Genomic DNA, 15,221 nt, shown 5'->3' with positions numbered 1-15,221 from the left:
AGTGAAAACAATTCATGAAACATGTGGACTTTGAAAAAAGAACAAAATATTTTAATGCCACATAGAAATAATGGAAACCACAAAAAGAAAAAAAAATGCAGAATCAACTAACTTGGGTCCATCGGGACTCACAGAGACTGAACCTCTAGCCAGGGAGCATGCATGGTACAGATCTAGGTCCTCTGTTTATATGTAACAGTTGTGTAACTTGGTCTTCATATAGTACTCCTAACAGAGGGAACAGAGGCTTTCTTTGACTCTGTTGCCTGCCTTTGAGACCATCTCCTCCTCCTGGGCTGCCTCAGCTAGCCTCAGTAGTAGAAGTACCTAGTCTTGCTGCAGCATAACATGCCTGCACTGGTTGATAGTCATGAGAGGCCTCCCCTTTTCTGAAGAAAAATGGAGAAGGAATGGACGGGGCGGGTAGGAGAAATGGAAGAGAAGGACTGGAAGGAGAGGACAGAAGGGAAACTGCAGTCAGCATTTCAAGTAAATAAATTAATTAAAAAAAAAAGAATGGAACTAAAGAGCACTGAACAGTCACATGATAAATTGACTAGGAGAGTCTAGATCAAGTGAACGAATAAGAGAATTCCAAGAGAGGAATTGAGATATTAGTAAATCAAATGAAAATACAGAATTAGGAATTGAAGATGTTATGGAACTAACATAATTCTTGATGGCAGTTAGAGATAATTTTTAAAATTTATTACCACACTTTTTAATAACTAACAACACTAACGTATTTTAAGGGCAAAAGAAGGAGCTGGAATTTAAAAAGCAAACAGATAAGTATAAAACATGTTCATTATAGCAAAAATTTTCCAAATATACAAAAAGATACGGCAGTCCAAGAATAGGAAACATTAAGAATTCCAAACAGGACCAGAAAAGAATGTCTCTGTGTCACATTATAGTTAAATGCCAAGAGTACAGAACAAAAGCAAAACAGTGAAAGCTATGAGTGAAATCCCAAGTTGCTTCTAAAGACAAACTTGTTAGAATTACATCAGACCTCTCTCAGGAGAAACTTTAAGAGCCAAGAAAGCACAGGAGGGTATATTTCAGTCTCTTGGAGTAAATAACTGCCAACTAAGATTATCATATCCAACAAAGTTATTTAAAATCAATGGAGAGATAAAGACGTTCCAAGATGAACACAACTGAAAGCAGCACATGCCATGAAGCCAGCACTGGGGAATATATTTAAAAGATTCCAGCCCAGAAAGAAGGAAAAGAGAATCATCAGACCTAAGAATAATTTTCATGCGGAAAGATGAACAAATAAGAATTAGGAATGAATCCTGCATGTTCAACTCTAGGATTAACAATAATAAAAACCCATATGTACAGAGCAGACTTCAAGCGAAAACTAATCTGGAGAGGTGAAGATTACTACATTCTGACAAAGGGAACAGTCCATAAAGAAAATGTAACTATCATTTTTATGTATGCAAAGAATGTTGTTGTGTCCAGTTTTACAAACAAGTATCACAAGATATAAAGGGGTGTAATAGTAGTGAGAAATGTCAGTATGCCATTCAATATCAGTAGCTAGGTCATCCAAATGAAAAAATTCACACAAACTTAAGTGTGAAATTATACTGGGGGCCAAATAGACTTAACAGATATCTCCTATATAAAGAACTACAAGTGATTGAAAGCTACTTAGAGAAGAATTTGTCTTCCCCAGAGATGAGCACCCTAAATGTTTATCCAATCACAAGTAGTCATCCCTAAAAGAATTTACATATAAGCAACAGTAAATGCACTCAATAGGTTGCATTGATATATTCACACACACACACACACACACACACACACACAAACAGTAATAAAGAATAAGAATAAGAGACCATGAGTTTGAAAGGGATATATGAAGTAGAACATGGGAGGTATGGAGAGAGGGAGGAAGTTGTGTCATATTTTAAAGGGGGTTATAGAGATGTAAAAGAGTAAAGGAGAGAATGAACAAAGAAATGATAATATAAGGGGTAAATATTATCAAAGGCATTGTGTACATGTAGAAATTATAATGAAACCCTTTTATATAATTAATGCATATAGTGAAGATAAAATTAAACACAAAATACAAATAAGCTGGGCATAGATGAATATGCCTGGAAGCAGAGTCAGAAGGATGGAAGTTTGAGGTTAGTCTGGACTGTATAATAAGACTCAATTTTTGAAATTGACTTTAAAATTAAATAAAGATGACTCAGTAGACAAAAATGGTGCTGCCAAGACCTGAATCTAATCCTTGAGTCCCATGTACTAGAAGGAGAGAATGATTTCCCCAAGTTGGCTTTTGACCTTCACGTACTGTGACATGTGCCTTCCTCCAATAAATACTTGTAACTTTTAAATTTTTAAAAAATAAAGCAGATAAATTAGCAGTGTTTCTGGAGCTTAATCCCAGTGGTAGATACTGGTTTTGTCCCACTCGTGAACATGGGGACTCTCATTATTTATAGCTCAGGCCCATTAACATTGTTAGACTACTCTACAAGCTACAACATGGATTCCGTACCTATAGCATTTTTCCTATACATGGAGATGAGTAAAAGATCAGCTAGAGCAAGCCCTTGGACAGCAGTGCAGGCTCAGGTAATTTGAATCAGGATCCATGGGAGTAAAGGTAAGGAAGGAAGACTGAAGGTTACATTTTTGCCCTCAAAAAATGTATAATTATGGAGAATCTAACTTTTTATTTTGTTTTTGCTTTTTGTTTCTATACCTTATGTCATCTTTAAAAATACAATTCCTAAATATTTTAATACTTAATGTTTTTGATTTGTTCTTATGACAGACTAACCAACACTTCCTGAAAACAGTAACTGAACAAAACATGGAGATCGAGAAACTTCGAAAACATCTGAGGTATTTTCAGACATCAATTTTGTTTTTATTATCAATTATATTCATTCAGCGGAATTTCTTATAATGCCATATATTTTCCTATTATGTTTTCTTTCTCTGTTTTTATTAAACCTTGGCCAGAAATACTGTATATATGAGCACTGACCATGAGCTCAATCAGTCAGGAGGTAACTATAATGTGTATGTAGAGGAATATATCATAGAAAGCCAGAGCTACCGCAGCAAACTCACTCCCATAGAAAATTGTTCTATTGCTTATCTTTTGTTGGACTTCTACCTAAGAAAAGGGGCCTCCAAAATCTGTTGTTTCATAGCAGATAATTACTAAGAAGTACCAGTATGGAGTAGGGAACTGAAATTAGGAAGAAAAAGATGCACCTAGTACAGCTAGCCATTGAGTCCTATCCTCCTTTATTTTCCAGTTTTTTTAATATTTGATTTATTATTATTATTATCATTTATCACAATTGATTCAATTTGTATCCCGTCTGTGTCCTCCTTCCTCGTCTCCTCCCAATCCCGCCCTTCCTTCCTCTTTCCCCCTATGCTCCTTATGAAAGAAGGGGGAGATAGAAAGAGCTGGAGGGGACAGGAGCTCCAAAAGGAGAACAACAGATCCAAGAAAACTGAGTCCTGGGGTCCCTGCAGAGACTGATACCCCAACCAAGGACAATGCATAGAAAGGATCTAAAACCCTGGCTCAAATGTAGCCCATAGACTCAGTCTCCAAGTAGGTTTCCTAAGTAAGGGGAGCAGCGACTTTCTCTGACATGAACTCAGTGGAAAGCTCTCTGATCACCTCCCCTGGAGGGTGCAGCCTTGTCAGGCCACAGAGGAAGACAGTGCAGCCAGTCCTGATGGGACCTGATAGGCTAGGGTCAAATAGAAGGGGAGGAAGACCTTACTTTCTATTTTTATGATAAAACTTTTGATTAAAAGCAACTTGGGAAAGGATTTATTTTAAATGCTCACTCTTTCGTGTTGCTGTCCATCATTGAGAACTCAGAGGAATGCTGCTTATTGGCTTGCTGTCTTTCTTGTAAAACCAAGACCACCTTCCCAGAAGTAGTGCTTCCCACAGTGGGTTGGGCCCTTGTACACCAGTTATTAAACAAGAGATTCCTCACAGACTTAGCTAAGGCCAGTCTGATAGAAACAACTTTTGCATACACTTTCCTTCTCAGTATATTTGTCCTTCCCAAATAACTCTGAACTTGTATCAAAGTTGACCAAAACTAGTAAGCACATTAATCATCTATGGAACATTATATACCTATTAAAAGGAATAAGGGAAGCAGAGCTACATACAACTTTGAGATAGGATTTGAGGTAGGACTGGGGATGGAAGAGTGGCATTGCTAGAGATCAAACCCACAGCCTTAGAAATGCTAGAAAAGTGTTCTGCCACTAAGCTACACTTTCAGTCCTAGCAATATATAAAATAAACAAATTTCAAGATGAGTAGTTTTGTAGCATCTAGATTTGTCTAATTTATTGTAATATAAATTCAGAATATTCACTGGTAACTATCTGAAACTCATTGAAAACTGCTGTATTATAATATCTCCCTTTCATCTCTAATTTTAGTGATTTGAGTCTTTTGACTAATTTTGCTAGGGATATATTTGTTTTTTTCATAGAACCCAATCTTTGTTTCACTAATCCTTAGTATTATTCCTTTAGTTTTCTGTTACATGAATGTAAACGCTGGTCTTTCTTATTTCTTTCCTTGTGCTGATTTGGAGGTAAACTGTTCTAAGATCATCCGTCTTATTATTAGATTATTTATTTATTTATTTGGTAGATCAGATTTTATTGGTTCGGTTTGGTTTTGTTTGGTTTTTTGAGACAGAGTTTCTCTCTGTAGTCTTGGCTGTCTTGGACTTCCTTTGTAGACCAGGCTGGCCACAAACTCACAGAAATCAGCCTGCCTCTGACTCTTCAAGTGTTGGGGTTAAAGGCATGCACCACCGTGCTGGGCTTCTTCATCAATATGAATTGGCTATCCTGTTTTGTTTGTTTGTTTTGTCATTTTTGGCAAAGATTTTTATACAAGCACAATAAAATGAATCAATGAGCCATTAGGAACAACTTCAAAAAGTTTAAATCATAGGAACTGGGGAGATGACTCAGTGGATAACATCTACAAGCATGTTCAGATCCTTGCAGAGATAGAAAAAACTAAAGCTGTGCATGACTGTAACCCCTGCACTATGGAGGAAAGAAGAGTATATCTAGGTCCTGTGGCCTTTACCCTAGCTGAGAAACTCGGGAGCCTTGTTTCCTCTGAGAGACCAGGAATAAGCAGAGAACAGTACACTGGATGCTCTCCTCTGTCCTCTACACATGTGTTCGTGTGTACAAGGGCAAATACACATAAGTACACACGTGCTAACACATCTTATTTTAAATAAATTAGTAAAATTAAAATAGGAATTTGCAGTGACAGAATGAGAAATCTTAGCAAAGAAATAGGAAATCTAAAAACAAAACAGAAAATTGAGAACTACTACACCATTTGTAACTTCAATTTTTTTAGTGAGAATATTTTCCCACATCTTAGTATTTTAAATTAATGTAATTTGGAATGAACTGTTGAGAAAGAGAGGAGAGAGAAACAGAAAAATTAAAGACTTATGGAATGTCAATTACAAAGAAAATTACATAGAGGAAAAAGTATTTATAATGGTGAGTTTGATCAAAACGAAATGTATTCATGGAAGTGTAGTATATTAAAGTGAGCATTAGAAGTCAGCAGGAACTATCATGTTGGTAAGTTGCTAAGGATTTTGTTGGGAAATTTTTCTGTTTTTATTTTTATACTTAAATTTTTTTTAAGTAGTTCATTAAAAATATAAATCTTGCAAGGTTGATAAAGTAAAATCAGAGATAATTGGGCAGAGAATGTGAGCAAACATTTCAAATGTCATAGCATTCTGGAAAATGAAAGCTAAGCAATATGACAGAGGAGTTACATATTTCAGTGTTTAAAATGTTTATAGATCTTAAACTCAGAACTTAAAGTAAAAGTAAGTTAAATACGGTATTTTTACTTGCAAACATTTTCACTTGCAAGCTAGCATATGAGGTCAGATGAAAAATTTCCTACATGTTGCATTGTCTTGGTGCTAAAAATGTTTCTGATTTCTTAGTGTTCCAGATTTTATACCTTTGGATTGGGGATTCTTATCATTTATTAGCTTATACTCAAAAATTGATGCCACAATTGTAAGATGGAAGCTTGGAATGAAGACACACACCTGTAATCCTAGCACTTAGTTGGTAGAGACAAAATTGTGAGCTTGAGGCTAGCCCATGTAAAACTCTGTCTCAAAAGTCTCTGCCCCACCCCCGTGTATGTGTGTGTGTGTGTATTTGTACACATGCATATATATAGATTCAAGTATAGTAATGTCTAAAAGAGGATACTAACGTAGTTCAACAATTTTAAATAATAGTCTTTATTCATTATAGACATTTTAGCTGTAGAGAGATATATTCATATTTAGTATGTATATTATAAGAACAAGGTACATATTACATATATTTATTTATTTCTAAAATAAAAACATTTCAGGAAGTTGTCTCCTGTGCCAGTGAGTTCAAGGCTCTTCCCCACTTTTTCTGATAATAGGTTTAGTGTGTCTGGTTTCATATTGAGGTCTTTAATCCACTTGGACTTCAGTTTTGTGCAAGGTGATAAGTATGAACTATTTGCATTTTTCTACATGTAGATATCTAGTTAGACCAGCACCATTTGTTGAAGATGCTATCTTTTTTCCAATGTATGCTTTTGGCTTCTTTGTAAAAAATCAGGTATCCATAAATATGTGGGTTTATTTCTGGGTCGTCTATCTGATTCCATTGATCCACCGTTCTTTTTCTGTGCCAGTACCATGCAGTTTTTAATACTGTTGCTCTATAGTACAGCTTGAGATCAGGGATGGAGATAGTTCCAGAAGATCTTTTATTGTAGAGGATTGTTTTAGCAATTCTGGGTTTCCTGTTGAGAATTTTTCTTTCAAGGTCCGTAAAGAATTGTGTTAGAATTTGATAGGAATTGCATTGAATCTGTAGATTGCTTTTCGTAAGATGGCCATTTTTACTATATTAATCCTGCCTAGCTGTGAGCATCGGAGATCTTTCCATCTTCTATCTTCTAATTCTTTCTTCAGCGACTTGAAATTTTTTCATACAAGTCTTTGACTTCCTTGGTTAGGGTCCCAACTTCCTGAACAGAACACCAACAGCACAGGCTCTAAGAGCAACATTCAATAAATGGGACCTCATGAAACTGAAAAGCTTCTGTAAAGCAAAGGACACTGTTGACAGAACAAAACGGCAGCCTTCAGATAGGGAAAGAATCTTCACCAACCCTTTATCTGACAGAGGGCTAATATCCAGTATATATAAAGAACTCAGGAAGTTAAACAGTAACAAATCAAGTAATCCATTTAAAAAATGGGGTAAAGAGCTAAACAGAATTCTCAATAGAGAAATATTGAATGACAGAGAAACACTTAAAGAAATGTTCAGCATTCTTTGTCATCAGGGAAATACAAATCAAAACAACCCTGAGATTTCACCTTACACCCATCAGAATGGCTAAGATCAAAAGTTCAAGTGACAACACATGCTGGAGAGAATGTGGAGAAAGGGAAACCCACCTCCACTGCTGGTGGGAATGTAAACTTCTACAACCACTTTGGAAACCAATCTGGCGCTTTCTCAGACAATTAGGAATAGCGCTTCCTCAAGATCCAGCTGTAATATTCCTAGGCATATATCCAAAAGACAGTCAAGTATACAACAAGAACATTTGCTCAGACGTGTTTGTAGCACCCTTATTCATAGTAGCCAGAACCTGAAAACAGCCCAGATGCCCCTCAGTTGAGGAATGGATACAGAAATTGTGGTACATCTACACAATGGAATACTACTCAGTAATTAAAAACAGGAAATAATGAAATTTGCAGGCAAATGGTGGAAACTGGAAAAGATCATCCTGAGTGAGGTATCCCAGAAGCAGAAAGACACACAGGTTATATACTCACTCATAAGTGGATATTAAACATGCAATACAGGATAAACATACTAAAATCTGTACACCTAAGTAAGCTAATCAAGAAGAAGGACTCTGGCTAAGATGCTCAATCCCCATTCAGAAAGGGAAAGAGGATGGACATCAGAGGAGGGAGAAAACAGGGAACAGCACAGGAGCCTGCCACAGAGGGCCTCTGAAAGGCTCTACCCTGCAGGGTATCAAGTCAGATGCTGAGACGCATAGCCAAACTTTGGGCAGAGTGCAAGGAATCTTTTGAAAGAAGTGGAAGATAGTAAGATCCAAAAAATCTTGGTACAGGGGTCTTTTCTGAGACTGATACTCCTGCCAAGGACAACTCATCGAGATGGCCTGGAACCCCTGCACAGATGTAGCCCATAGCAGCTCAGTCTCCAAGTGGGTTCCATAGTAATGGGGACAGGGACTGTCTCTGACAGGAACTGATTGGCCTCTTCTTTGATCACCTCCCCTTGAGGGGGGAGCAGCCTTACCAGGACACAGAGGAAGACAATGCAGCCACTCCTGATGAGACCTGATAGACTAGGATCAGAAAGAAGGGGAGGAGGACCTCCCCTGTCAGTTGACTGGGGTACGGGCATGGGTAAGAGGGAAGGAGAATGGGATTGGGAGGGAACAAGGAAGGGAGCTACAGGGGAATACAAACTGAATAAACTGTAATTAATAAAAATAAAAATTAATTTTATAAAACCATTTCTAGCAATTATGTTCTCTAAGTCATTTTTTTTCTGTAAACTGTGGCTATTGTAAAATTTTGTAAAATATTTCTGCAGGCAACCTACTTATTTGTCACCAAGGGAACAGTAGGTAAAATGTGGTAATTACACATGTGGAATACTAGGCACAACAACAAGCTTTGTGTATTTAAAATAAATTAAATGCCAAACATAGACCTACAATATAATGTTTACATTAATCAGATATGGATCTTTAGCCTGAAAACATGCAGTTACAACATATATCATGGTTTGACATGAACTTAGAAGAAAAGAGGAGAGGGATCACAAATAAAACTGAAAACTTTATGACAGTTATAAACAATGAGTCATCTAACAGTGTACTTAACTCTAAACTGAAGGGCTAGAAAAGATTGCAAGGAGAAGTAATATCTGTAGTCTACTATGATGACATAGAATACAGAGATAGATCTGGAAGAAAGATGAGTAAAGGAAATTGGTTCATAAGGACCAGCAGTCATGTACTGAAAAATAGATATGGAAGATTCCATGTTGAAAGGGAAAAATGGGAGAACTTGGGGCTTGAGGTCAAGGTAAACTATTACAAAGCTGAATGGGCAGAGAACATCTTAATGACGATTTGATTTAATTTCTTAATGTTTTGAACCAAAGCTTGAACTGTCTCACCTAGGATTTTCCAACAGACTCAGAAGAGCCAAATTGGAACTCACATCTTTTCATTGCTAGTCTTAGTGAGCTGCTAAGCCTGGCTCTCTGACAGTATTCACAGTCGTAAAGAATCAAGAATGAGAGTTGATTGAAAAAGAAAGGATGAGTGCGTATGTTAATTTTTGACATCTGTGTGAAAAATTCATCTGATTTTTTGGACATTTGGTGTAAAATCTATGACGAGATTTAATGAATTGAGAATGATAATGCTAGTTGTGGTTTTCTGAAGCCTAAAGGGTATTGAGTGTTGCACTGCCCGTAAGCAATTGTGCCATAATATTTACCAAAGGTATTCTATAGCTCAACATTAATCAGTTCAGAGTTGTATACATAAAACTTTGTCTGCTTTTCCTGCCACATACTTGAAGGAACATAAGGATAAGCAGATGCTTCTCTGAGGGAAAGGGTGTTGCTTTCAAGTTTGACAGATTATGAATGATGGGCATATTGACATTACCAAAATTCAGTTTTGAGATACTCTATATTACCACGCCAAGAAAATGTAAATTAGTAATTCTTTAAACACGTTTGTACTTACACTGAAACATAGTTTCATTTGTTGTCTGATAATATGATTCTAAAAACTAAAATTGTATGAATATATAATTTAAGCTTCTTTTGTTTTTCTTTTTGAAAGTTGTGGTGATCTCCTGCCACAGCAGATGAAACTGTTCCAGCTGTTTTGTAACAACCTTCATTCACCTGGTCCTCCTTACCCCTCATGTGTAAAGTGCTATAGGTGTCACTTTGCTATTTCTCAAAAAGTCTTGCTTCCCTCTCTTTGCCTTTGTTCATTATTCTATAGCTCAGAAAACATGTCTGGCTATACTTGCTTTCTCCATCAAGGTGTTTTCCTTTATTACACCAGGTTTTTACTCTTTTATCCTTGAACATATACTTAGCACTCAGTCATTTAATTGGCATTTTATGTTGCTTCTGTGTAGGTGCTTTCTCATTTCACTATGTTTGCTTATAACATATATCCAGCTCAGTGGGGTATGCGTCTTGGATAGAAAGAAAGGGAACCAGGGATAGTAGCACATAACTTTAATTACAGCTCTGGGGGGGCAGAAGCAGCCAGGTCTCTGTGAGTTTGAGGCCAACAACAGTGAGAACTTACCTTAAAATATATATTGTCACTTACGTGTATATTTTAGGAGTAATGAGTTTTATCTGTGTGGAAGGATTTGCTCTACAGATAGCCTGAAGCACTAGCATATGCATTCATATTAACTTCTCAAATTAAAAAAAAAAAAAGATAGTTCAGAAAGTTGCAGTGAGGAATGGCCTGGCATCAGGTCATGGAAGACTTAATGTCATTTTGGGCAGCCACTGACATGAAATAATATGGTTAAATTTTATTTTTGAAAATAAAAAACAATTTAAAAGGATGAAAGGACAAAGGAGGTAAGAATTAAAATAATTTTTAAATAATTTTGTTAAAAAATAATTTTAATGGCTCTGCCTTTGACTTGTTAAGAGATGTACTTTCCTTACTTAATGCCGTACATTTGATCTTTAATATATTTTTTTTTTCCTAATTAACTTTAGCCACTCTTTAGGATGCATTGATACCATTTTTACATAAGAAATGTGTACCTTGCTAACAATGTTGACTGAGAAGTGGGATCTGGGTATGTAATTTAGTGGTAGGGTACTTATGTGACACTTGCAAAACCTTAAGTTTAATTCTCTCTACCCACAACAAAAAATTATTGTAGATTTTACTATATAACATGATCTCTGATGGGTGATATGACACGACCCCCCCTTACCTTTTTTGACCAACTCATCCTTCACTTCTTTATAGTTTCTGTGAGTGGGATACCATAAGTTTTTCTTAATCCATAGTTATATAGGTTATCTCCATCCAAGTGGCTCAGAGATACTTAAAACACAGTGGGCTCTGAGCTGAGCTTATTCTACTTTACAAACCTTTATTCTGTTTATAAATGATGTCGTCTAGTTCCTGATTCAGAAAATTCTGTTCTGCTTCCCAACTCTACATTTAAAGTGGCTCACTTTCCTGTCACTGTATTGTCACTGCCCTTGCTGAGTCTCTCCCACTGCAGAAACCCTCTCTGGCTTTTCACTCCCCTCCCCTTTTGACCTTTTCTTAAAATATTTTTTCAGAATTAAAAATTGATTATTCTGCTTCATGTCAGTGACTAATTTATGAGTTTTCTATTCATGTTCTTGCTCATCAGTTTTACAGAGGTACAAATGCTTTCTTAACCTCTCATTATTTAGAAAATTTTAATAATTATACTCTTATTTTTAACATTTCATTTCTTTTTATTGTTAAGTAGTGTTCCATGGTATGGATATACCACAATTTGTTTATCCCTTTCTCTTTTGATGATGTTTGGGTGCTTTCCAGTTTGGGAGTGTTACAAATAAAGATGCTATGTACATGAACAAGCCTTTGTATGGCTATACATTTTAATTTATTAATGTTAAAAAGGTTTTTTATATTAATTACGGTTTATTCGATTTGTATTCCAGCTGTAGTCCCCTCCCTCATTCCCTCTTTTCTTCCCATGCCCATCTCCATGTCCACTGATAGTGGAGGTCCTCCTCCCCTTTCATCTGACCCTAGTTTATCAGGTCTCATCAGTTATACTCTTATTCAGCTACTCAGGAATGAGTGACTACTTAGTACTGTGATTTCCAAATGAGCACACCTGCAATCATTTTGATATAATTAACAGAAGCGTTAAGTCATTCATATCAGAAGACATTCTGTATTTTCTAGTACAGATCCAGCCTTTAAGCTATATTGACCTTTATATCTGTTTTAATACCACTAATCTCAAAACTTTAAATAATAAAGGTAAATGTTTAGTGCTCTCAATTTAAGTACAATCCAAGGCATTTTAAAACTGTGATCATGGAATTATTTATGAGTAAATGGTTTGACTGAAGAAGAACATAGAACTGATGTTATACAAGTGCAGTTCTTGATCTCATGCTATCATATTGAAAGAAATAGATAAGTTATGTAAATTTAAATTTATGTATATTCATTGTGTTCATTTCTAGTCAGTTCTACAAATGCAGTTTCTCTCCAAAAGTATGTGTGCCAATAACTTTTATATACCACTTATTTTTAAAATGTGCTTTTGCCAGGTAATAGTTTTATTTAACTGAGATAACAGATTTTTCTCAGATGTTTCATGTTTCAATTTGAATAATATTGTGTCTTCTTTTATAAAAATGCTGTGGAAATCTGGAACTTGTGTACCACTAGTTTTGATTCATGGTGTCTTGGGATCTCTCCCATGTGAGAAGTAGCCTTGAGCAGATGTGCTTAGTCATAGGATTGCCAGACAGCTCCGTATGTGTGCACAGCTAGCTTTCCAAGCAGAGAAAACAAAAACAGGTTTTGAAATGAGAAAAGGGCTTTCCTGTCATTCTTCGCTGTGTTTAACCCTCATGTTACTTAAGGGGTGATTGTAATTATACATTATTTTTAAATGTTTGTTTTTCTTTCTTTGTGGAAAACAAAGACTATCCCATTTTACTTGTAGAGCATATGGGTCATGAATGAACCTTTGCAGCAACTATTTAATATTAAGATTTCTTGTTTCAAGAGTTAGTCAAAGGTAAATATATATACTGCATTGTCTGAAAGTTTTGTATCTAATAATAGTTGACTATTTGTTTAAGAATATTTTATTGATATTTATAACTGGGTTTGGTAAATATTCTGTATTCATGTACCTCTTTAGGTTGTGCTTTGGTGTTTTATGCTGTGTGAGGATCATGGAGTGTGTACTCAGCCCTACTTTTACTTTCTGTCCCTAAATTGCCTTAATCTATTCCAGCCATTTAACAAAATACTGTAGAATGATATAGATTGGAAACACCATAAAGTTATGTCTTTATAGTGCTAGAGGATGGGAAGGCCAAGATCAAAACACAAGTATGTTCCATGTCTAGTGAGGGCTCTGGTTTATAAATTGTACCTTCTTGATGTGTTTTCACGTAGTGTAAGGGCCAAGCAGTTTCCCTCATGCCTATTTTAAAAGGCTGCTGATCCTGTTTTTGATGTCTCCACAAACATAATTTCATCACTTTCCAAATATTTTACCCTCTAAGACCATCACATGAGCTTATGTAGGGTTGTGCTTTAACAGGACTTTAGAAAAGGAGTTATAAGAACAGCTACATTCAGACTCACAGCTGTTTACTGATGGGTGGTTTCCACTGGTTGCCTGAAGTTCATTTTCCTCATCTCTTTAGGAAAACTAAAATGTAACCGTACCCCACACCCCAGTGTGCAGGGGTTTATAACACTATCTTTAAGCACATCTATTCTTTTTTATTAGTATTATTTATTTACATAGTATTATTTATTCACATCCAGATCGAAGCTTCCCCTACTACCCCTCCTTCAAGTCCCTCCCTCCTCACCTCTTCACTATCCCTCCTCACCTTCCTTTCAGCAAAGGGAAAACCTTCCAACACTTGTTCTTCTTCAGCATCCAGTCTGTCTAGGCAGGACAGTATCTTTTCATATCATATTTATAGCTATGCCTTGAATTTTTATGCTTTAGTTCCCTTTTGCGGGTTCAGATCCTCCTATGTTAGACCTTGCTAACAGTTGCTCAGGTTATGTTTTTCATCTTCCATCCTCTGAAATTGCCTTGAAGAATCTATTTTGCTTACTGTGGAATTACCTCTTCTGAGTATTTTATATTTGTTCCTGATTTTCTTCTCTGACCTTTGGGACCATTTCTCAGCCTGCTAAATTTTTACACTGAAAATAGCTATGTCTTAAATTTCTATTCCTTTTACTCAATTCCTCATCTTTCCTTAAATCTAAACTACCTCAGTTTCCCCAATACATATATTTACGTATATTTACATATATTATATTTACATATATTTAGCATTGATCTGCTTTGTTGACTCAGAACTTGAATTGCATTATCACTGGTTTATTTGGGGGTTTTGTTGTTGTTGTTATTTTGTTTTTCTAGGGTGTCTCTATAGCCTCAAGTTGACCTAGCACTTGTTAGATAGTCCAAGCTGACCTCAAATTTGTTATCTTCCAGTCTCAGCCTCTTGTGTGTTGGGGTAATCTTTTGTATACTGTGTGAAGGGTGATTTTGTAAATTCATTTGTTGAACTGAGTAATTTCCAGACTTTGGTATTGTTATTCTTGTGGATCAGCATCTGCATCATATTTTGTAAACACTCTTCCTCATTTTTTTGATTGGCTTAATAAAGAGCTGATGACCAATGTCTAAGCAGGAAAGGAAAGTAGGACGTGCAGCCTGAGAGAGGGTCTCTATGGGTATAACCAGATGTGAGGGATTTGCCAGCATGAAACAGGAAGGAACAGGTACCAGAACTGAGTAAGAAAGAGGTAACAGGGCTTGTTGGGTTAAACTATGAGAATCTGCTCCGCTATAGAGCCTCAGCTTATCTAAGTAATAGTAAGTCTCCATGGGTCCAAGAAAACCCGACTATACTTGTATGCGGGGATTATATGGAGCATGGAGCTACCTCCTTACCTAGCTAATCTTTGTATTCTTCAAAAGCAGATGGTCCGCTTCTGAAGAAATTGTCTTATTTTAGAGAGCTAAGGAGATTGTACAGTCCTTGAAGTCTTTCCATGCAAGCAAGAGAACAACCTGAGTTTGATTCCTGAAAACCTCATAAAGTAGCCAGGCATGGTGCTGTACTGTCATGATCTCAGTGCTGGGAAGATAGACACAAGTGGATCCCAAGCCTCACTGGATAATTAGTCCAACCTAATCAGAAAGATTAGCAGTAAATCTACTTTTAAGAAACAGGAGGGTGTGTGTGTGTGTGTGTGTGTGTGTGTGTGTGTGTGTGTGTGTGTG

The 15,221-nt window shown here is 36.3% G+C and overlaps 1 protein-coding gene across 3 annotated transcripts in view; it reads left to right on the top strand.

The window, feature by feature from the left end:
• The window catches only part of Sclt1 (sodium channel and clathrin linker 1), a 120,912-nt gene that overhangs the window by 46,149 nt on the left and 59,542 nt on the right, over positions 1–15,221 (top strand). For all 3 annotated transcript variants that reach the window (XM_055626154.1, XM_055626157.1, XM_055626155.1), the window contains one exon: positions 2,810–2,880. In XM_055626154.1, the coding sequence (XP_055482129.1) occupies positions 2,810–2,880 (71 nt within the window). The remainder of the gene's footprint in view (positions 1–2,809; positions 2,881–15,221) is intronic.

This window comes from Psammomys obesus, unplaced genomic scaffold, assembly GCF_907164565.1.
Source record: "Psammomys obesus unplaced genomic scaffold, mPsaObe1.curated_primary_1811, whole genome shotgun sequence".
NCBI classification, from domain to species: Eukaryota; Metazoa; Chordata; class Mammalia; order Rodentia; family Muridae; genus Psammomys; species Psammomys obesus.
The sequence above is the reverse complement of the archived record's forward strand: the minus strand, read 5'-3'. Positions and strand labels throughout refer to the sequence as shown.